Raw genomic sequence first — 24,993 nt, 5'->3', positions numbered from 1 at the left:
AGTTTTCTTGGTAAAAAAAAATGGATTATTTCTTTCTTCAGCTTATTTTACAGTTGTAGAAACTGAGGCAAACAGTGTTCAGTGACTTGCTCAGGGTCACATAGCTAGGAAGTATCTGTGGCCAGATTTGAACTCATGAAGCCTTACCTCTAGAAGGCCCAGTGCTCTCTCTGCCACTTAGCTGCCCAGGTATATGGGAACATGACATACATGTTAGCTATTATTTTTATTTACATCATCTCCTTTGAAGGGTTGCCACACGAAGACTTTGAAAATACTTTAAAATGTTCTCCAAAGTATGCCAACAAAGTTTTTCCTCTCCTGCTATTGATCTTTTTCTTTTCCTTTCTAAAACAATTCTTCATTACTATCTATCATCTGTGCCTGTCAGCCTTCTGGACCAGGAATCAGGAAGACCTGCATTCCGGCCCCACCAAAGACTTTTTTCCTAGCTGTATGACTTTGGGCAAATCTCAGTCTCTCTCTGAGTCTCAGCGTCTTCATTTGTGAAATGAGGGGGTTGGAGCGGATGCTCTTCAGTCCCTATTGGCTCTAGATCTGACATTCTATGACCATACTCCCTTTCATTTCAAAGGTTTTCATTCAGGGAGATGATTTAGGCAAGATGTCTTAGCTTGGATGAATGAATGTATAAGACCAGTGAAGCAATTAGTCATTCAATTCTTTTAATTGACCTGGGATCCCACCGTATCACATCTCATCTGAATACTCAGCAGCCAGATTGATAAATTCATATTTTGAAAAACAACACACTGAAAAGCTGTATTGGTGGGCTATCTTGAACACCCTTGCATTTTGTGTGATCAAGTCAATAAAGAAAGAACTCCAAATGACAGCATGGCTAGGTAAACCACATTATGTGTTTCTCCTCACTATTCTTCACATTTTTAAAATCAGGTAAAAAAAAAAAAAGGAAAAAAATTCAAAAAAGTACGCTATGACGCTTGAGTAGTGACACAAAGTAAAAGCAGAAGCTGAATCTCAGGTCTGTTTTGCACCTATTTGGTAGAGCCATCTCTTTCTTCCCCGATGGCTGCCTCCAAGAGTCATCACCAGCTGCCAGTCATCACAGCATCTCAATCAAGGCCAAGGACGAGTATCTGATTTACCCTAACCTAGAGAAAAGGGATCTTTGCAGAAAGGAATTCTTTTAGCTTCTCTTTCCTTCAAAATTTGTCTTAAAGAAAGAGGCTATCTGGGCTAGCATTTTTTCTTTTCTCCATTGCCTCTTGTAAAATATAAACTTGCATTTTTATAATATTTTATATATTTATAGTGTTTTCAGTTATATTATCTCATTTATCCTACAACCTCCCCCCAAAAAAACAAAAGTAAAATCTATCTTAGACAAAGCAGATATATCATTATTTCCTTTCAAGTAGGAAACTGAGGCACAGAGAAACTAAGTGTCTTGGTCAAGGTGCCATGATTATTAGGTGGCAGAGGTGGACCTGCAATAGAAAATTCTCTATACCAAGTCCAGGCCTCTGTACTCCCTTTCTTTTCAAGCTTCCCTATGTATATTCTTTGGTAATGTAAGGGTCAGAATGTAAGGGGTAAAAATAAAAGGGTTGGACTAAATTTATAAGAGTGTGGCTGCCAGGAATTATGACTCAATTCCAAAGAACTTTTTATGGTAGTTTATTTACAAAAGGAGAAAGAGTGAAAGTAAGGAAACCAGAGAGAGTAGATATTTACTCTGGCCCAGGCAGAACCAGGCAGGGCTTAAGAGGCCCCAGCAAAGAAGCCCAAAGGAAGGGTTTTAGCCATGAGACCTCCTCCAAGATGAAGGGCTCCTCCAGAGGCTAGTACCTCCAGAACAAGCCAGGGAAAGGAGGTTAGCCTTTTTCACACACCCACGTGGTAGTCCTAATAGAAAATAGAAAGCAGTCCTTAGCTGAAGCTCCTCCAGGGTCAAGTTGAAGGCGAAAAACCTCCTCACAGGAAGTTCTTACTACTTATAAAGACCATTCCTTTTGTCACTTCCTGTGCCTTACTTCCATTTTACATGGACCAATTACAGTTAAAGCTTTGCTTAGGACTGCCCAGGGGGCAGTCAGTCGATTCTGATTAATCACTTACTATAGCACATGTGGGTCACAGACCACCCCATATTTAAAGATGAGTGGGGTATATTCACTTCTGGTGATTAAATCTAAAAATGAGCAGGGAAGAGTTAATCCCATCTTCACAGAAATGATATGTTCCTGCCATCTTTTATTCAGATAACTTTCAGAAGCAGGTATCTAAGGAATTCTTCTAGCTTCACTTTCCTTCAAAATTTGTCTTAAAGAAAGAGGTTATCTGGGCTAGCATTTTTTCTTTTCCCCATTGCCTCTTGCAAAATATAAACTTGCATTTTTATATTTTATATATTTATAGTGTTTTTAGTTATATTATCTCATTTATCCTGCAACCCCCCCCCAAATAAAATAAAACACATTTGAGACAAAGCAGATATATTACTATTTCCTTTCAAGTAGGAAACTGAGGCACAAAGGTGAATTTTTAAGTAAATTAAATTTATTATTTTAAAGAACTACTTAAATCACCAAAAGGAGAGGCAACTAGGTGGCACAATAGATAGAGCACTTGGCTTGGAATCAGAAAGACTTCATGATTTTCTCAAATCTGATCTCAGATACTTACTGATTGAATAACCCTGGGCAAGTCACTTAATCTCAATTGCTTATTCCTTACCTTAGTCCACTGAGTTACCTAGCTGCTCTCAAATACAGAACTTATGAAAGGTTTCTCTGGATTAACATTTTTTCTTCTTCTAAAACTGTGACAGTGATAGACTCTACATCTTGGATAAGCTTTTTTCAGGAGTGTGTTCAGAATATCCAGGTATCCAGGTGGAGAAATCCTCTAGGTAGTTTTAAATGTGGATCCAGCACTCAGGGGATAGGTTGGCCGGAGATGCTGATTTGGAATCATGTGAATAGAGAAAATAATTGAATCCACAGACATAAATGTGGCATCCACGATAGAAAATGTAGAGATGGGAAGGCCAAGAACAGAGTCGAGGGGCTGGAGGATGAAGATGAATTAGCAAGAATGCCAAGATGATATGATCAGCAGAGAGGAAGAGAACCATTAAATCAAAGTGTCATGGTAAGTAATAGACAGTAGGTTAACAGTGTCAAACACTATAGAGCATTTAAGGACTGAGAAAAGGCAATTTGATTTGGCATTTTCTAGGTTAGTGGTGATTTTGGAAGGAGTGAGTTCACTGGGGTAAAAGAGCTAAAAGTCAGATTTCTGGGGATGAGGATAATGAGAAAGCAGAAGTAGTTAGTGGAATTAAATTAGCATATTCCTTTTAGATGTTTAGTATAGGAATAGGTGAGAGAACATGAGAACTTGGTTCAGGAAGGTTAAGGGATGGTTTAAAAAAAATTTAAGGGAAGAATGAGGATGAGGAGAATGATATTGTGGCAGGATGGACAGAGGGCTGGCCCAAGAGTCAGGAAGACTTGGGGTTCAAGTCTCATATATACTGGGTATTCAACTCTGGGCCAAGCCCTTCACTTCTCAATGTCCTAGGCAACTCTCTACTGCTACAGATTTCTGAAAAGGTGCCAGTTTACATTGGAAGAGGGAGGTTTTCTCATTGGGGAGGGAGTTCCTTATATAAATAATATCAATTCATATTTCCTATTCCTATTCCTTTCCATATTCTTATTAATATCCCAAGGAGGACATAAACATGTTTGTAGCCTGGTGGGAAGGAACCAATTAAATTTAATTGAATTAACATTTATTAAATCTCTGTCGTGTTCCAGACACTGTGTGTAATGCAAAGATGCAACAAGTTTTCTGTTAACTTTTGCAATGGCAAAAGCCTTTGTTGCATCTTTGCATTACATGTGCTGAGCCCTGGCGATACTGAAAGAGGCAAAAGACAATCGTTGCCTTTGTGGACCCTATAATCTGATGGAGATTGCAAAATATAAGCAAGTTTTATATGTACAATTATACATATGTAATATATAACTATATAAATTGTTATATTTTTATATTATACACACACACATATATATTTACATATAGATATCTTTTTGTCATTTGGTACTTTCTCTAGTGTGGGGAAGGGAAGGAGGGAGGGAGATACTTGGGAATTTTAATATAACAAGCAAATTAACTAATTAATTTCAAAGAGAAATGAAAACAATGGCTATTTCAGATGGATTTAGGCATACGAAGGAAGAAATATTAAAACCTGTCATCAATGCATACCATATAATTCTTTTAGATGTCCTAGTAGGTCCTAAGTATTCAGCGAGGTTCATGTTGGGAAATGTTTTTTAGCCTATTAAATTCTATGTCCTGCCTAAGCATCAAGTGCTGCTCTCTTTGTTTTTAGGTGTTTTTATATTCACATATAAAAAGCAAGCAAAAGCCAACCAATAAAACTTACTTTCTATTGGAACACCATTTGTTAACCAGCTAATGATGGGTTTGGGATTTCCATTAGCTCTGCAGATCAAAGTCCCATCTTCCCCAGGGGACAGCACAAGGTTTCTGGGCGCTGTGATCCAATATGGGGCCGCTTTATTGAGGACAAAAATAAAGATCTGAATCAAACAAGCATTACAATACAGTGGTGAGAAAAGGACTTAATCCTTTAGTTCAAAACTAATACTTTGCACATGCATAGGGAAGCCCTCCACTGAAGTCCCACTCAGAAGCCTCAGGGTAACATAGAGGCTATATTGGGTCTTGGCAAGTTTCGACAGCTGGACACATCCTCTGGTACATCTATCCCAAAAGAAATGCTTTGAGCATGGGTCCTGTAGGTCTGATCTTTCATTCATAAACTAGCCAAGGAATTATAGAGGCTTATTACTAAAATGTTGGCCACCAAGTGATTAACTGCAGATTTCTGGCTCAGAAAAACTATGTCATGTATGGAAAGGGGGAGCACCCATCTTTCTGGAACAATTAAAATGATGACATATCATTAATAAGTAATTAAGGATTAAGAGCAAGACTGATTTGTCATGAGTCATAGAACATGAGTCATAGAACAACCAAGAAGCATATAAAAGACTAAAAATAATTAATTTTGATCTTTAGTTCCTTTACAAGCTGAAGAAACCCATTATTATTTTGATTTAGACTCCACTGTCAATGAGCATTTGTAAGTGATAAACCAGATGTGTCAAAAGTTTTGCTGTTTTCAAGCTTTACTACTGTGAGCAAAACTTAAAATGCACTAAGAGTTTATGCCCACATCGTATATGCCCAAACTATATAAAAGCTTTAGTTGCATGGTACTTGATATTTAATTTATTGTACCTCCAATCTAAGTAGGATGAATACATATTAACATGAGGGTACCTTTGACTGTGACTGAAATGGTATGTTCAACAAATCCTAAAGAATTTCTTGCTGTACATTTGTATCTTCCAGAGTCTGCCTCTGAAACATGAACGATATTCAGAGTTTTCTTAAAGTTTTTGTAAAATGTCCGGTTAATGGGTAGCTCTCCATCTTCTTTTGTCCAGTTAATAGAGGGAGTAGGCCTAACATGACAAAAAAAGATATTGATGTTATAAAAACAGATTGCCTTCATTTCACACAAATATTTACATGGCTCATCATGAGAGAGATGCAATTATTTTCTCAACTCCTCACTCATCTGTACAAATGCTCAAACCTCACATTAGAATTTGTGGTGACCTCATATAGCCAATACCTTGGTTACTTCTGTTGATATTCTGATTGCTTCAAAGAAATGACAGTTATCTAATGCAAACTGATCTCTGGTCAATGAAAACTTTTTTGAAATTTCTGCAAGGTCTCATGTCAATCCCAACAACAGTCACAAAAAATGATTCTCATTTGTAATTCTCCATCCACTGGAGCCATCAATCTTTAGTCAAATAACTGATACAAACATCTCTTGCCCCAAATCTCCAATGAATTTCTATATTCAATTCAATCCAACAAATGCAAGGTGATAGAAATACAAAGAGAAAGACAGAGTCCTTCTAAAGGGTTTACAACTTCTTGAGGAAATAGAGTACGAAATTGTTGCAGATAAGTAATTAGGTATTTTATCTTCTCAAATGGAATTTTTCTTTATCTTGAATACAAGCTATATTAGGAAGAGGACAAAGTAATTTGAAAATATGAACAACTTATTTTTTATCCATGTATATTTCTGTGACTGGAAAATTTATAAAAGAAAATATTCTGAGGGATGATTTCATGTTATTTTATTATGTGGGAGTGGTCCAAGCTTATATTATATGCTACAAATATCTTTTCTCACCAACTTTCACTGAATCTCTTAGCTTAATCTTATGTATATGTCTGTATACACACATGCATATGTGTATAGATACACAATTGCATGTATATATATATGTGTGTGTATGCATATATCTATCTATCAATCTATCAATCAATGCAGAGATAGACATAAAACATCAGAGTTCGAGAATGCAAGTTGGGACTGGTTTCTAGTCCCAGTTTTTGTCCCTAATTGATGTGGGATTTCTGGAACTTAATATTTAATACACATTCTCTCACACACATTATCTTAAAATCTCTATACTTCTGTTTTTTTCCTATGCCAATAGAGGGATAATATTTGCCTTACTGACCTTAGAGGATGTTGTGAATATTTTAAAAATTGTGTTTGAATGACTATGGAAAAAAGTTTTCTCATAGGAAAACAATAATAATAGTTAATATTTATATAGCACTTGATGTTTTACAATTAGGCAAACATCTTTTATAATAAACCCATTCTGTGAACATAAAAAAGGAAAAGTTAAAAGCATCATATAAAAGGAAGGAATTCATCATCTTTCTATTATTCTACAACATTGACTTATAGACCACACTGACTAAAATGGTCATAAAATCTCACAGTGAGAGTGGGAAGAGTAACCACATTTTCTATATTACTGAATTTATTCTGGGTCTTCTTTTAGCTGGAAGCTCTCACAAATACAGAGGTACCTAGTGCCAAGTTAACTTGTAAAAAGATCAGACCAGAGCTTTCCAAAAATTGTTTTGCACTACATCCAGGGGGCTAGATCATTTGAAGGGACTAAATAAACCATTGTAAGTCCTATTTTAATACATCATAATTAAATAATTGACAAATAGTATGGAAGGGGGAGGGAGAGGTGTTGTTAAGTTATATGCTAGGTTCATATATTAAGAGATAGAAGGGTACTTAAAAGACCATCTAGTCCAACATTTCTCCTCCCATTGTATAGATGGCCCTAAAGAAATAAAGGTGATTTGCCCAAGGTTGGGTACTTTCCAAATCAGTGTCCTTTCCACAACAAGGGTGGCACAGCTCCAAAAAGCATGAGAACCATAGAGCTGTACCCTATTTCCCCCTTAAAATCAAGCTAAAGTAGGCCTGAAGGATGTCACAAGAAAGTGGATATTAGGTCTGGTTTGAGGGGTTCCTTCAGCAGTATTGTATCAGCGTGACTTCCCACACTGGCCAGGAGGGGCCTCCAAACACATCCTGAGAAAGGAAAAAAAGAACACCAGGAAGCCTATTCTAGGAAAGTCGGGGGAAGGATTAGAATGTGAGCCCAGTGGCTTCCCACACACAACTGCTGCAAGGTCAGGGAAAACACTGAGGGAGTCATTTATGGCCAGCAAAAGCTCTCGTTTCTGAGATTTTAGTCGACATTTTTAATGGAAGTGCCAACATTAACATGTATAACAAATTTCCCTGCCAGTACACTGAAACTCGTCCTGGCGGAACAGATGCCTTCTCAATGGTACGTGTGCCCTGATGCCACAGCAGTTTTGAGGCATGCAGAAATGAGGGGTTCACAAAGCTAATATCAATGACTTCAGATCCCATGTACTAGCTACATGACCACAGGCAAATAGCTTCATCTGTCTGAGCCTCAGTTTTCAGGTTTGTAAGATGGGGTGCCTGATGCAGAATTGTGACAAAGAAAGTTAGGACTTCTACTGATAACTATTTATAAAATAATAAGCCATAGAGAACCAAATAAGATATTAAGAACTAAGTAAGAACTAAAATAACAAGACATAAAGAAAAGAATAAAGGGAGCTTTGAGGATTATTTGGCACTAAAGTTTGAAGGGGACAACAGTATTTTAAATATGGCAATTATAGGAAATTAAAGAGACAACAGGATGTGGAAAAAATATGAGGCTGAGACTTAGGAGCCTTCATTTAAAATCTCACTCTGCGAGTAGTTAGCTGTGCACCACTGGGTAAGTTTTTGAATATCCTGAGACCTCAACTTTCCCCCTTGTAAAATGAGAGCCATGAGCCATAAGATTTCTAAGATGCCCGATGATCCTAGGACGCCTATGAAATCCTCAGGTAATTAAATTTTATAGCGAATTACAACCAATCCAAATAATTGTTTCTCCTATGAATAGAGATATAAGCAATCTATTGAAATATACAAGTATTCCAAATAGTATAACACAATTTTTAAAATATAGTAATTGAAATTGTGACTTGTTTTCCTGGCAGTGGTGACAGATTCTGGCTTATGGCTGTAGTTCCTTGCTTACTTCACTTCTATGGGAAGTGACTAAAAAACCCCGATAGGAAGTCATTTCTCCTCAAAATAAATGTCTTCAGTTTTGCCTGGGATTAACTTTTACAAGATCGCACCAAATTAATTTAATTTAATTTAGAGCAAAGTCCCTCTTTGATTCCAGAACAGCTAAAAGGCTTCTTGACTGCTAAGTAGCTGAAGAATCTCATAAAGTTCAGAAAGCTATTTGCCAAAGGTTAAAATATGAATTTAGTGCCTCTCTTGTAAATTAAGCAGTTAAACAAATTGTGATTCAACCTTCCTTCTTTGAAAACACTTATCAATTGGCATAGTAGACTGAACTGTCTCACCTCTCATAACCTATAACACAATTATAATTGTGTTATATATAATGCATATCATATATAATGTTATATATAATACAATAATATATAATACAAGGATATATGTATACAATAAATAAGTAATATGTATTATATATAATACAACTATAATACAATAAGGCTCAATAAGTACACTTTAATTTTTTCTTACTAGAAATATGCATTAGGACAAAAAATCACAACTCACAAGCCTTCTGCGATACACTCTAGGGAAAGAACATTTTCTCGTAACTCTTCTTTATGACTTGTGCGGCCTTCTGGAGTCAAAAGTTTTGGTGGCCTCTCGATATAGGACTTGGCTACAGTGAGGAAAGTCAATAAACATAGAATCACATCTATTAGCAGCTATGGATACATCTTTCAAGTTTATTTTCCCCTAAATATCCTATTCTACATTCATATTCATTTCAGTTTGGAAGTTAAACATAGTAGGTGGACATACAGACACATGGCCTTAGAAATAGCCATTGACTCATTCGGCCAGACCTAGCAACGATATGTGTTGGTTAAATACTTAAATAAAAGGGCTGTTATTTTTAGCACCCATCAATCTCCTAGAAACAGAAAAAACTTTTAAAAGATTTTTTAAAAGAAGTTTTTTTTTAAAGGTATGTTTATGGATTTTAAAAAATGTATTTATTCAGCTTACCTTCTGTCTGAGTGTCAATTCTTTTTTTTTTTTTTAAAAACCCTTACCCAAAGGTATTGGTTCCAAGGCAGAAGAGTGGTAAGGGCTAGGCAACGGAGGTTAAGTGACTTGCCCAGGGTCACACAGCTAGGAAGTTTCTGAGGCTGGATTTGAACCTAAGACCTCCTGTCTCTAGGCCTGGTTCTCAATCCACTGCGCTACCCAGCTGCCCCCTCTGAGTATGGCTTCTAAGATAGAAGAGAGCAAGGGCTGAGCAGTGGGNTATATATAATACAACTATAATACAATAAGGCTCAATAAGTACACTTTAATTTTTTCTTACTAGAAATATGCATTAGGACAAAAAAACACAACTCACAAGCCTTCTGCGATACACTCTAGGGAAAGAACATTTTCTCGTAACTCTTCTTTATGACTTGTGCGGCCTTCTGGAGTCAAAAGTTTTGGTGGCCTCTCGATATAGGACTTGGCTACAGTGAGGAAAGTCAATAAACATAGAATCACATCTATTAGCAGCTATGGATACATGTTTCAAGTTTATTTTCCCCTAAATATCCTATTCTACATTCATATTCATTTCAGTTTGGAAGTTAAACATAGTAGGTGGACATACAGACACATGGCCTTAGAAATAGCCATTGACTCATTCGGCCAGACCTAGCAACGATATGTGTTGGTTAAGTACTTAAATAAAAGGGCTGTTATTTTTAGCACCCATCAATCTCCTAGAAACAGAAAAAACTTTTAAAAGGTTTTTTAAAAGAAGTTTTTTTTTAAAAGATATGTTTATGGATTTTAAAAAATGTATTTATTCAGCTTACCTTCTGTCTGAGTGTCAATTCTTTTTTTTTTTTTTTTTTTTAAAACCCTTACCCGAAGGTATTGGTTCCAAGGCAGAAGAGTGGTAAGGGCTAGGCAATGGAGGTTAAGTGACTTGCCCAGGGTCACACAGCTAGGAAGTTTCTGAGGCTAGATTTGAACCTAAGACCTCCTGTCTCTAGGCCTGGTTCTCAATCCACTGCGCTACCCAGCTGCCCCCTCTGAGTGTCGCTTCTAAGATAGAAGAGAGCGAGGGCTGAGCAGTGGGGTTGTCACAAAGCTAGGAAGAGTCTGAGGCTATATTTGATCCCCCGTCCTCCTGACTCCAAGCCACTGTGCTACGTGGCTGACGCCAGGCTTTACAGTCTTACAGAGGTTGGGGAACAGTGGGGAAAGGGAATGGCTCTACATTGTAAGAGAGCCATTAGGACTTTCCTGAGGTCTCAGGGATCCTGAGGAGTCTGGCCTGATGTAAACCTAACTCAAGGGATGAGAAAAAGTTCTGAGGGGATGCGAATGAATCTGCTCTTTTATGGAGCATAAAGAAATAGGAATCAAATAAAAGTCAGGCTGTCAGGCAGCAAACATATCTACCTTGGTAGCTGAACAGCATATGTTCAGTTTGCCCTTAACAGTTTTTAGTTTTTTCTCAACTGCTAATTAATAGGGATAGGTTGGACATTTTTGTTGATAAAATGTTTTAGAGGTCAACTATACAAAATTTCATAAGAAAACCAAATTCTTACCTTTTTAAAAAGTACTTCATGGAGAAGGTAAATATTTTGGTATAATGATCATCTTAACAAGTGTAATAGCTGTTTTTATGTTCGAAACTAGCTATATAATTTATTTTCTTTTTTTATTTTTACAATATCCCTCTGGTTTCATATTTAGGGATCACCTGGTAATGGAATTCTCTTTATCAATGCAGGGTGGCAGCTGCCCTCCAACTTACTGCCTGGGCCACTAAGAGGTTTAAGTGAACTTGTCCAAGGTCATATTTATTTGGGGGGGGGTGGGGAGGCCTAAATTTAAGTTTTTCTGACTTAAAGGCTGCCTGTCTATGTACTTATACCATTCCTCATAATTTTTATGCACTTTAAAATTTATTTAATAAATATTTATCTCAGAAAACTTCATATAAATCTTTTTATGCATTGCTATAGGGTTTTGTGAACAAAAGGGAATGATTATAATAACTCAACCATGTACATGTCAAGGGAAATGGTTTAATTTAAAAGATCCATAAGTGACTTAAAAGAAAAATGCTATTGCCATTTAAATGAAATAAAAATAGATAACATGTGGGAAATGCAATCATCTTTAAAGCATCTACCAAGTTATTAGTTACTGCCATTATTTATTAATAATGCCACAAGATATTACATTAAACAAGTATTTAGTCTGAGTAAAAAGTTAAAATGCCCTTCAACATTTTGCTGAATGAATAGTAAAATGTGAAAAGAAAAAAAATAGAATAGAGAAGTTACGTTTAAAAATGATTTCTAGATCATGTGAAATGATTCTCCAGGCAAATTTACACAGCTAGAATGGAAGAGTTTTCACAATGTGAAAAATATAAATAACATTAAACAAATTTTAATAACACCATTTTAAAGGTTTCTATCCACAGCACTACATACAATTTCAAAAAGCAATCATGGTTAAGTAGCTATGGAGGTGGAGTTAGTTTACTAAGTTCTACAATGGAGATAAGAGCAGTTATGATCACCATAACTTACCACCGTAAAACTCAGAGTCACTCAAATTAGCAGTTATAGTGTCATTCAATTCATCCACTGAAATAAACAGAATATTATGAAAAAAGCACTGAAAATATGGGGGAAGGATTAAAAATATTGGGCAACAAAAGCAAACTGATAATGTCTATGCAGACTGTCAGTTCTAGCAAGTAAAAATTGACTGTAGATGGTAACCACTCTCATGTGCTCATTTCCAACCAATAAAATTAGGAACTTTGAATTCATACCCGAAGAGTGGCAATTAGAATTCAGGATGCAATAAGTCATACTGCATACATAAGAATAACACCCCAAATAACCATTATATAGCATGTTCCTTGGTAGAGCAATAACAAAGAAAAATCATTATGCATAGCACAAATTTTAAAAATACAGAAAGTATCCAAGGCAGCTATTGACGTTAATAATACATATTACAACACTTTATTGGGATAGATAATTTCTTATTAAAGAAACCTATCTAATTCAATATGAGTGGTATGCCATAAAGACATAGGCATTTATATCCTATATTAGTAAATCTGACCAAAACATAAATTCAGGAAATTGAGTACATACTTGAATGTACTTTCACAGAAATGGGCTGTTTCTGTTGGATGGTCTGAGTATGATTAAATCTTGCATAACAAATATAATCTTCACGAGTGTCTTCTGGTAGCACATTTGAAAAATAAAGGTCTCCATTTAGACCTTGGGAGACCCTTTCACTCTGTGGAAGGCGCTGAAAAGCTGGGGAAAGAAAGGAAAGAATCTCAATATAGAGCCATACCATTTGAAAAGTGCCACTTTCAACATTAGCAGGATAACTTTTGAGGTCCTTCCCAAATTACATCACCATTATTGATTTTTCCCTTCTTTCTCTTCCGCTTGAAAACTTCCTAAAAACCTTTTATGTGTTCCTGTAAGACTACTTAACTAGAGAGGAATGGCTATCAAAATGTAAATATGGAAAAGTCAGTAATACCAAGATGCTAATAATTTATTGAGGAAGAAAAAACAAAGGAGAGTGAAGAAAATGTGGTCAGTACATAGGTCGTCCTAAAGGTTTTTATTATCAGTGTCTTTAATAATTCCCATTCACAATTTAATAAACATCTTACAATTTTGTGAAGTTGGACAGTGCAAGTATTCTTCTCCTTATTTTACAGATAAGGAAACTGAGGCTCGGAGGTTAAGTGATGAGGCCACCTTCACATAGCTAATAAGAACCATAGGATTTGAATAAAGAGTTGCCCTCTGCAAGGGCAGGCTGCTTTTCTCTGTGTTACACTGCCTTGATACAATTTGATGCAGATTCTCTGAAGGTTTGTTACTCACAATTATATGGTCACTCTTTGTGGAAGGCACATTGATGAGATTTCTAAGTGTGACATGCTTAAATGGCATTCACATTTGAGCCAAACACCAGGTGAAAAGTAGACCAACAAGGGTTGGTTGGATGGCTTAAGAATATCCCCATATTCCCAAATGTGTTACAACTACTTAAATAAGAATGGTAGAAATTCTGGTCCTGTTTCAGGGGTTGTCACTTATTTTATTTATTGGGTCTAAATAGGGGTGTCAGGGTATGATCAGGAGTGTAGAGAAAGGAAAGAAGCATTAGATAAGCATCTATTATGTGACAAGAACTGTGTTAATTGCTTTATAAAAATATCTCATTGGATCTTCACAACAGCCCTGGGAAAGAAGGTGCCATTTTATAGATGAAGAAACTGAGGCAGACAGTGGTTAAATGTTTATTCAGAGTCATATAGCTTAATAAGCATCTGAGGTTTGATTTGAAATTGGGTTTTCCTGACTCCAGAAACTGCATTCTAATCCACTGTGCCACTGAACATATTTAAAAATACTAATACAAGAGCCTAGAAGGAAATGACTAAAACACTCATGAATGAATCAGTAAATCAGTTTGTTGTAAATGAATACCCAAATCAACCATGAAACCAATGTTTCAATTCAGTGTGGAACCCCCTCGAAAAATTATTTCACAGCAAATTTTGTCTAGAAAATTTGTATAAATTTATAAGTACATTTTAACATAAGGCACTTCGGTTACCCAGGGGCACAGTGTCCCCTAGCTTTGACTCTTATTGGCTGCTTGATTAAAGGAAAGTTCTCATACTTCTCTGAACTTTAGTTCATTCAAATACAATTCAAGTTGTATTCATTATGCCCCTACTAGGTGCAAGGCACCATGACATAAGCACTCAGAATATAAGGAAACCCCCCAATACAGCCCCTGTACTTGAGGATGCTATTCTTTATTCATTCCTTCTTTGAGACAGAAAGAGAGGGGGGCAGAGACAGAGACACACAAAGAGACAAAGACCAATATAAAGAAGACACAGAGAGAGAGAGAGAGTCAGAGAGAGATTGAGAGAAAGAGAGATTGTAAGAGGCAGAAGGACAGAAATAGAGAAACAGAGACAGAGGGGGAAGAAGGAAAGAGGGAAGCTAAGAAGAGAGTAATCTTTTAAAATGAAAACACCAAATCATACACCCATATAAACTAGTGATAAATCATATGCTTTCCTCTGAATTTCTATTCCCACATTTCTTCTGGACATGGAAAGCATTCCTTCTCGCAAGTCCCTTGGAATTGTCCTGGATCATTGGATTGCCTTTAGTAGCAAAGTCAACAACATTTGATTGTTCAACAATGTTTCAGTTACTGTGTATAATGCTCTCCTTGTTCATAGTAGAACTATTTTTGTAAATCTTATCATATATCAATGTAAGCAAGAGTTGATATTTTACTATTTTGTAAAGTGCAATTAACTAGGGCATAAAGGCAGATTCTTTCGTGGCATGTAAAAAATAGGAAAATGCTTTTTTTTGCTTTTTATTTTTTATTTCAAGGTGACTTCTCAATATGTTTTCCCATATGATGAAATTCCAACACTGGAAATTAAAATTTTGGAGCCTCCCCACCTTCAAAGAGTATATTTAATGTTTTCTGACTGATATCTGAAGAAATTTTGTCTTTCAGCATTCAGCATATATGACCTTGTGAGTTTTCTTTTTAATTAATCTGAAATAAAATGAAACTTAAGAGTAACTTTATAAGCATCAGTTTTTCTCCAGGAACTTACTAAAATTTTTAAAAAGCCACAATAAGTAATGCTTCACATTAAAACAACAAAATTACACACTTTAAGTCTTTTTACAACTTACAATTGTCCATCCAAAATATAATAGGTGGTGGTAATCCAAGTGGAGGTCTGCAAGGAAGTACAAGAGACTGCCCTTTCAGAATTGTGATTTGTTCCAGTTTTTCTTTGGTCCACAAAGGAGATCCTATTTAAAAAAAAATCAATTCCTATGTTAACTCTTCAATAGCAAATCTTTTAAGTAAAAGGAAAATGTTTCCTAGTCTTCCCCATTCATCTCAACCAAATAATTTTCTTTATGGAAATTTCCATTTTCTTTATGGAAAGAAGATGGGCTGAATTTTAAAGAAAATATTTTATTTGAATTTACTTTTAAGAAATTTATTAAAAATGCAAATAGTACTTGTTAAGAACTATATCAGAAAATCTTGGGAAAGATTTGACACTAACAGAAAACCACACAAAACATCAAAACTTATGCCAAATGCTATTTTACATAAGGTAAAGAATGAGAAAGCCCCAATATTTTTAAATTATGCATATAGATTTGATTTACATATTTCCAAATGCCTCATATGTTGGATAACATTTCTCATGACTTCAAGAAACTTGCATGTACAGATAATTGCTTAGGAACAGAGAAATCAATTAGTTGTAAAATAAATAAATGTTTTTTCCTACCACCTTAAATCCATTTACTACCATTAGAAAAATTATCGTTTGTCCCTTGTTTTCAAAAAGGACCAACAATATACAGAGTGATATCTTAACTTGTTCATGAATTGAATTTAAGTGACAAAACACTGCATGTCAGCAAAAGGTTTTGATAATGACCGCATTACAGAAAACTGGAAAAGAGAGATTTTCTTGCAATTCAAAGACAGAAACTAAGAAGAATAATATTTAAATGTCTTTATTTTTGGAGATTGTATTGATGATTAAAAACTCCGAAGTTTCACAAAAGTAGAGACCAACAAAAGGGAGCCCACCAAAATCCAGACATATCATGTTTAATGAATAAAACTTCACTTACTAGATGGACGAATTACAATATTATTAGAAATAGCTGCTCCACGTTCATTTCTTGCAGTACACTGATAGACACCTTCATATGTCTCTGCCTTCCCTTCAATTATAATGCTGATGACAAGGGTTCCTGAATTGGGCAGCATTTTTACTAAAGGATCTTTGTCTATGTCAAAATGAGTTCCATTGCGTGTCCAGGAGAAGCTACCATCAGATAAAAGACAAGAGGTTGGCATGTGCTGAAGAGTTAGAAGTCGTATCATTTTTTAAAATACATGTTTTATGTATGTATTTATGACATATGTGTGCCTACACATACCTTAGTGGAATATTTAGACACGTATTTTGCAAGTACATGTAATCATAGCAATTGCATTTGGGGGAATAATTTGAAAGCATACTAATTGAGGACAAATTATATCATATGAAAGACTACAAACTGAGGAAAATGTTCATGCATGAAGTGCTTGATTTCTGAATGATGACCTAGAAATAAAGTATTGGTTATCCATTTTCAGGTCCATGTGTTTTTTATAACTAACCACCAATAGAACTCAGCAGAGAAATCAAGCACGAAAATTGCCTGTCATTTTTCAAAAGAAAACATGGGAAGCTGGTCTGTCAGTCTTACTACTCCTAGAGCTTCATTAGCATTTTTATTATAGATGCCATTGTTCAGAGGGTTGGTAACCTGTCTGTAGAAATTTGCTCTGGGCTGAAATGTGACATTGAAAGCGTCAGCTGGAACTATATCTTTTAATTGGTGAGGGCAGCTTTAAGTTATGGAAATGCAGCAAATCTCTTACAAAGGGGTTGACTAATATTTCATTTCTTGCAAGTGAGAGCTGTGATTCTTCAAATATATGCTCTGAGATACTGGTTTCTGGCTAATTTAGTCAATTCTACAGGGAGCTATCCAAAAAATCTAACGAGATTCTGACGATGTGTACATACAGTGATTTATTTCATTACCAAATTCATTACATAGCTCTCATGTAATTCAAGACCTTATTTAGACACATCTTTTCAGCATAGACAATGGCTTGGCTGACACAAGAGTATGTTTTCCAAGTTGTACAATTTTTTAAAACTTAGCATTTTCCCCTCTTTAATACAGATGGTGTTAAAAATAAAAGTAACTAGGTAGGGCTAGGTTGCGCAATGGATAGAGCACCAGGCCTGGAATCAGGAAGTCCTAAGTTTGGATCTGGTCTCAGATACTTCCTAGCTGTGTACTACCTTGGGCAAGTGACTTCACTCTGATTGCTTTACCTTTGCATCTCTTCTTTCTTAGAAATGAAATTAAGACAGAAAGTTTAAAAAGAAAAGAAAAGAAAAAAAAAAGATAAAGAAGGGAATCTATTCTAGGCAGGTACAGTAGGATTTGCAGATGGTGTGATTCCATGCAAAACAATATATAACAGAGTTCATGGTAAGTGTTTAGAAAAGTAGAAAATGCTACATAAAGGAAGCCATTAACTAAGTCCAAATATGGGTTTGCTGGTCAGTCATTCAGGCAGCTACCTAAGCTGCCCCTGGAATAGATTTCCATCTCATCTCTAGCTCTTGGAATCTCTTGTTTCCTTCAAGATTCAGCCCCAGCTCCCTTCCTGTTCTCTCCGGCTGCTACCGCCCTCAAGGTTTCACTCTTGGTCACCTTGTGTTGGTTTTGGAGATGTTCTGAATATTTCTATAAAGGCACAAGTCTGTCTTTAGAATAGAAACTCTTCTGTCTGGCCATAGTCTGCATCCCTAACATGTAGGAGTAATATGTCCTGCACCAATGCCTGTTGATTGATTTACCCAATGTAGAGGTGGCACCGGATAGATAAAGGCCATGCAAGTGGAACACAGACTCTGACAAGTCTCACCATTTTGGAATGGCCTAGTGATGGAATGCGAGTCTTTTACCTGTGGCCCTCTGTAAATAAGAGAGATTCCTCACCAGGTTGGTTACAGGGTGATGGACTTTTTTGGTCAGAGAAAGTCTTAAAGACCATCTACTAAGGGAAAGGGAAAGGAGCTCTGCATCGGTAGAGAGGAGGTTTTCCTTTTGCCTCATGATGGATTTCGATATCCTACATTATTGAAATTATAGACTTTTGTTGTTCCTTCTACTAGATTATTCCATGAGTGCAGAGATCATGTATTACTTTCCTCCAGCACTTAGAACAGTACTAAGAATGCAGACTCTGCTAAATAAATATCTGATAAACTGAATGATTTTCAGTAGCTAGTCTATCGTGATGGAGATGAGGTTTGCATGACAAAGTATAGACATTAATTATTTGGAGTATTATTTACTTCTCACTTAAAATTTATGTATAGATTTACAGAATCTCATCATTAGGTCTAAGAGATTATTTATTCAAAACTGAATAGGGCTCCCTTCCATGATATTCAAATATTCTCAATCAAGCCACCACATAAAGACCTTAAATAATGGGAAGTCTATTAACTCTGGAAGGAGCTAACTTGATTTGGGGCAGCTCGAATTGTTGCAATTTTTTTCTTTTCTTATGGATTGTTTTAAGCCATAATCTAACATTCTTATTCAAAATACCTTTTAAAATTTTTAAAAATTAATTTGTTTGCTGGTTACATTAAAATTCCCAGGTACCTCCCTTCTTCTCTCCTCTTCCCATCCACCCTAGAGAAGGTTGATAAAGTCAAGTATATATAAATTATGTCTTTCATGTTTCTCTTTATCAATTAAAATATTTTAAGTAATGCCTGTATTATGTTCTATAGATAGAAACTTAAACATGAGTTCAGAGAAGTATTTAGGACAATTTGAAAAAAATTCTAGTGTTATTCATTTTGAAAGAAGATAAACAACAGAAGAAACAATGAACCTAGAGAGAGTTGCAGGATTTGAAAATGTTAGTGTACTACTTTTGAAAGGCTGAATAAGCCAGCCAGACTAATGTAATCTTGACCAAAGAGAACCTGGGCAGTAAGATATAGGAATATCCATGTATGAAAAAGCTAATTCTTGATTTGCTTTAAACTAAGTATATTTTCAATATTTGTTCTTATGATTAGAATTGCCCATGTTTTCCCTTACATCTTACAAAACATTTTTAAAGCATACCAACCTGGGAGGTGGCTTCCCTTTTGCCTCACATTGGATTTCGATATTCTCTCGGGGGTCAATAATGTAGTCTTTTGGAGACTGGCGAGTGATGGTTGGAGGTTGTACCACTTTATTGTTTAATAGAATAAACAAATGTAGAGAAACAAAAAATTGTTTCAATATTTGAATCAGTCATGTTCTCTAGCAAAATCACTAAATTTCACAAAATTTATTTAAATATTCTTGGTATTTCTTGTGAAGACAACAAAGATCTCAGTAGACACTAAATCAAAGTTACCTGGAATGATGAAGTTAATACATAACTCACTGTCAGATTCTTGACATGCACATGTTAATTTCTATGCAAGATGCTGAGGAAAATATTGATTAGCAAAAATTCTGTCAGCCACAAAACAAAATGTTTATTTTCTGATGCAACAATGAAAATTTCCTCTGACTTAGGGTAAAAATGTTTCAGCTTAAGTCAAGCCGAGATAAGCTTTCACTATATCTTATTTATAGAAAAGATAAATTTACTAATGAGTTACCATCATTTAACAAATGAAGGAAAATGTATTTAAAAAAACTGAAATAGAAATATGTGCATGGAATTTGTGTAATGATTTTTGTGGTAGAGGTAGGAGGTAGATAAATAATGAATAAAGATAAGGACGATCAAGTTCAGGATAAAAGGAATGACATTAGGGATGTTCTTAATTTTACTCTTCAATATTTCCATTACAACATTCTAAGTGAGATAACAACTATTTAACATTGTGAGCTTTTTTTTTCTCTGTAGGGCTGACAGGAAAAAACTGTTCTTCATACATGATAGTATGGTATGAAAAACTTTGTTTCTATATCCATCATTCTCCTAAAACTTCATTCTAAGATAACAAATGACTTCTATTTTGGAGAAACTATAGCATTTTAGAGGCAGGAAGAAACATAAAGCTTATTTAGTTGAAGCCATTCTTATAGATGATGAATCTAAGGCTCAGAGATGCTAAATGACTTAATCAACCTTGCACCCACATCTCCTCTTTCCTATCGTTGTTCAGTCATTCATTCATGGCCAGTTCTATGTGAATCCATGGAATTTTCCTGGCAAAGTTGCTGGAGTGGCTTGCCATTTCCTTCTCCAGTGTTTCCCCATTTTACAGATGAGGAAGTAAGGCAAATAGGGCATGAGGGTCTTGACCAGATCATGTAGTTAGTAAATATCTAAAGCCAGATTTGAGCTCAGATCTTTCTGAATCTAAACATAGTATTCTATGGCATCACTGACCTACTCCTTTACTAGCTGATTCACCCTCAAAATATAATATTTTCCCAATTCTTATCTTGATTTATACTTCTGACATATTTAACTCTGTTGGTCTCTTCAATCTTCTTAAAAGAATGGCATCCATGACACCAAAGTTTCTGGAATTTCCCATTTTTCCTAGTCTCAGAATTAGTGACATGAATTTGTTTCTACTATAATGAAAAGCAAATAGTGTAGAAAATGGAATGTATCTGCAGTATGAATTACGGACTTTGGTTAATGGAAACTATACATATACATCTTCAGAAAGCATTTTTATATCTCCATATTAAAAGAGGAGTCTTTACTGCAATAGGCAGTGAGTAGCAAATTCCATTTAGAAGATTTGGGTTAGATTCTCTCTTTTCCCCCTAATGCCTGGGAATTTTCTCATGAAGTTGCATCAGATGTAAATAAAATCCACATGAGTAAACAGCATCACTTTAGTAAAAGAAAAAATAAGTATCCGGCATTTTTCCTAGTAAAATGTACAGGATGCTAAAGCTTCTTTGTATTCTATGAATGCAGTAGTTAGCCACAGCAAACACACATGCTCCACAAATAACCAGTTATGAAATTTGGATTTTATAACTCGTAACTTCAGCAATACAAAGTTATTGATTCTACTTTCACACTGTCCATCAGAAAAAAAAAGAAACTTACAATTTTCAAGTTCTTTTTCCCCCATCAGTATCAGCAGGTGAGTGGGCAAAAAAGGATTAAAGAAAATCAGTTGTTAGTAAAAAGAAAAGTTAGAATCTTGGAGATGAAAGGCGCAAACTCCAGTCGTAAGTTTGTTCCCCAAACCATGGACCAGAGGGTGATCCAGTGCTATTCCAAGTGGAAGGAACTTGAATTAATTGAATGCATTTTACTACTGCTGTAGCTATCCTTATAACCACGTGAAAGAACAAAAGAAATGCTTGAGGCAAGACTGACTCTTCTGGAGACTCAAGAAGCTAATTCCATTCTATACATGTTGCACTGGACAAGTAATTACTTTCAATTTGAAAAAGAGCTGAAAACTACAATTAATCTGAATTGTCACACACTGTGCTGTCTGTCTCTGATCCTATTATCACAGACACCACTCTGCACATGGTGTCATCATCAGTGCTAACACCAAACAATGTGACAAATACCACTGAGCATCCCTTTGGCTACAATCTAGTACTAGATCAAACAGGCAAGAACCAGCAATGCATTTTAAGGATTTTTCTCTCTATAATCTCTACAAAATCTCTATAATCATGTTCATGTTATTGTCTTTCCAGAACATAAGAAAATGGTAAGCTCTGCTCTAAAGTAAAATATTGGCCAAAGGTTTAAACTCAGGGAGGAAGAAAGGGTTTGATCCTCAATTATTCAGGGGCAGATTTTTACTCTCACTTCCTTTCTGTCCCCCTACTCTTACTTCCTGTTTGACTATTTCTCCCTTCACCAGTGATTACTTTATAGAATAGACCAGGAATTGGTGGAAAATGGATAAAAGACTACCAGGCTGGGAAGGAATTGTACCAATACAAAATTCTAGTGGGTCTCCATTGCTGTCTGTTAGTAGCACTTGTGATGGTTGGTCAGAAGCCTTGGGTTTATCTGTGGATTTCTTTCATAGCAATTATACTTCTCTATTAGCAGAGATAATTGGGTTAGCTGCAGGTGACTATCTCCCTCAAATTGTGAGCAGTTAGATTAAGAGGAAGACGTTAGCACTAGAAAGAACAAAAGCATTTTTTCAAGGCTATCTCTCTCCTCTCCATGTTTCAGCATCTGTTCAACGAGGAGCCACATTTTGCCAACCCATAGATTTTCAGCCATAGGTCATTTTTTTTAAAATTGAAATTAAGCTCGCTAGACTAATGGGAAAACTGAAAATAAGGAGGAAAATAGTGGGCTTGGATTTTGATTTGGATGCTAGTGCCAGAGAAAAGGGAATGAGGTACAAACCAAGCTGCCTCCTAGAAGCCCACCCATTGGTATTCTTACTGGTGGTAGCAGCCTCTGTGGCAGAAAGTGATTATAACAATTGAAAAGCCTCAGGAAAACGTTATCTTTCCCTCACCTTGAAAACACTGTCAAACAGATGTTCCATTCAAAAAGTTAATAGATTTAAGAAGGTCATGCAGATTAAGGATAAGGCATAAATCAATAAATTGGGGTTATAATTGTCCAGCTTCTGAACAGTTAGTTTTTCATTTTAAGAAAGGGACCCAATTACAACCTAGAATCTTTTATAGAGGTGACACACAAGCCAGAGAAAATGCACCTAGGTCCAGATTAGCATTAGTGGGAATAACAAATCCTATGAAGTGATTGCACTATTCAAAATATAATTATATGTAAGGCAATTGGTTCCAGCCCAGTAGAAATATGCAATGAAAATTCAAATTATTGGACCACTTCACAGGATTCATTATTCGCACTAATCAGGACCTGGATATATAGCCTATAATTCCCCATTTGAGAGAGAGCAGATATAATGTAGTCACTACCATCATTCTTCCTTTTCAGGAACCTCACAAATTACTTATCTGATTTTCAATTTCCAACTTTCTCTTTAATTAAATTCTTCATCAAGGATGACTAATTCATGAAACTAGATAAATAATGCATTTCCTAGTTGCAAAATCATGCTAAAACTGTTGTTTTTCAGAATTTTTTCAGATTTTTTTTAGAATTTTCAGATTCCTAAGAATTCACCCTCTTTTTAGACACAGAGGAGAAACGAGCTGGCCAAAGACCACATTATCCCCTTTCCATGGCACTGCCAGCTCAAGAAGAGATAAGGGGCAGGAGGAGTTGATGGAATCCTAGTCATCCACCAAAGAGCTAGAAGTGGGAGAAATGATGGAGCAAAGCCACTCACTCTTCCTAGGCAAGGGACACCTTTTCTTGATACTCCTCTTCCATAAGAAAGTCATGCACAACTATAGGTTGGAGACTTAAGTGGCCCATTTCTACAATGTGCTTCCCTTAATGAAAGAATCAGAAACTTAAGAATGCCTTGGACCAAGTAATGTTAATTGGCTCAGGACATTTTTTTAAATCCAGAAAGCAAAGAAAATAAGGATGGTTGGATGAAAATTTATTTTTTGAAATTATAATTTTTTTTCATCCATTGATGAGCCCTGTCATTCTAATGTTAATAAATGCCATGTATTTAAGGTAACAACAACATTCCTTTTGCTTTTGCTTTTCTATGCAACACAGATCTTCACACCCGACAATTCGGAGGAATGGCTAATGCTGGGGATCTTCTGATTGCGTGGCCTAAAAGCTTTAAAACATGAATACTTACGATCAAGAGGGACTTCCAGGGCACTCATCACCTGGCACAGGAAGAGAATCAAAGGAGTTCGGAGTACAGATAAGCTCTTCTTTTGGGGCATGATTTTAAACGGCATTAGCTTAATTCCTGCTGAGATGGGCAAACTGAATTTCCTTTCCTTGTGGCCACAATGGATCCGTGGACAATATTTAAATGAATGTCATGCAGGGGACTGGAAGAAAAGGATAAAAGACTAATGGTAATAATCTATTAAAAGTGATGGAAATCAACAGTGGAATTTCAAAGCTTAGAATAACATTCTTAAAGTATACATGAAGTCTGAGCAGTCAACTTTTGTGTATTTAGCCTTAAATGAAAGTCCTTTCAAACAATCATCTGAGTTCCTGTAAATTATTGTATCTGCCTGTGCAACACAAAATCTCTAATCTTTATCATCATGATTATTTCATTTAAAGTGCTTGTGTTGCAAGAGCCTTAGGATGTTACTGTGTGGTTTCTATTTGGTTTCTAAAGCCCTAGGTCTTGAGAAGAGCAAAGAACGGAGCTTACGAAATATAGAGGGGAGAGAGAACAAGACTGTCTCCAGACTCCAGGCACACTCCCTGGCTGTTTGCCATGCCTGGCTTACTCTTTTTCCTCCTTTATATCTCCTTCCTTTCCTAGCTTTATTTGAGACCCAGCTGAAGCTCCCACCGGCTACAAAAACCCTTTCCTGAACTCTTATTGCTGGTGCTTTTGCTCTATTGATTATTTCCAATTTATTCTGCATATAGCTTGTCTGTACAGTTGTTTTCATGTTGTCTCCTCCATTAGATAAGAGAGCCTTGAAAGCAGGGATGATTATTTTTTGTCTTTCTTTGTAGCTCTAGTGTTTGACACAAGCGAGGAGCTTAATAAATGCTTATTGACTAACTGAATACTCTAAAGATTCCACCAAAATATAAACCTTTGATTCAGCCTACAAAACACTCATTTACCATCCTAGTTTAGGTCCTTAATACCTCTTGCCTGAGCCACTGCAGCA

At 35.9% G+C, this 24,993-nt stretch overlaps 1 protein-coding gene across 10 annotated transcripts in view; it reads right to left on the bottom strand.

The window, feature by feature from the left end:
- The window catches only part of NRCAM (neuronal cell adhesion molecule), an 86,557-nt gene extending 62,473 nt beyond the window's left edge, over positions 1-24,084 (bottom strand). For 8 of the 10 annotated variants that reach the window (XM_044678568.1, XM_044678569.1, XM_044678571.1 and 5 more), the window contains exons 1-9: positions 23,979-24,084; positions 19,397-19,502; positions 16,306-16,502; positions 15,337-15,459; positions 12,721-12,891; positions 12,142-12,198; positions 9,939-10,050; positions 5,368-5,552; positions 4,445-4,576 (exon numbers count right to left, since the gene is read on the bottom strand). In XM_044678568.1, coding sequence (XP_044534503.1) covers positions 4,445-4,576; positions 5,368-5,552; positions 9,939-10,050; positions 12,142-12,198; positions 12,721-12,891; positions 15,337-15,459; positions 16,306-16,502; positions 19,397-19,502; positions 23,979-24,084 — 1,189 coding nt within the window. The remainder of the gene's footprint in view (positions 1-4,444; positions 4,577-5,367; positions 5,553-9,938; positions 10,051-12,141; positions 12,199-12,720; positions 12,892-15,336; positions 15,460-16,305; positions 16,503-19,396; positions 19,503-23,978) is intronic. The other 2 variants (XM_044678574.1, XM_044678575.1) reach the window with 2 other exon arrangements.
- Positions 24,085-24,993: the final 909 nt, after the last annotated feature.

The sequence above is a fragment of the Gracilinanus agilis genome, chromosome 5 (genome assembly GCF_016433145.1).
Source record: "Gracilinanus agilis isolate LMUSP501 chromosome 5, AgileGrace, whole genome shotgun sequence".
Lineage (NCBI taxonomy): Eukaryota > Metazoa > Chordata > Mammalia > Didelphimorphia > Didelphidae > Gracilinanus > Gracilinanus agilis.
The sequence above is the reverse complement of the archived record's forward strand: the minus strand, read 5'-3'. Positions and strand labels throughout refer to the sequence as shown.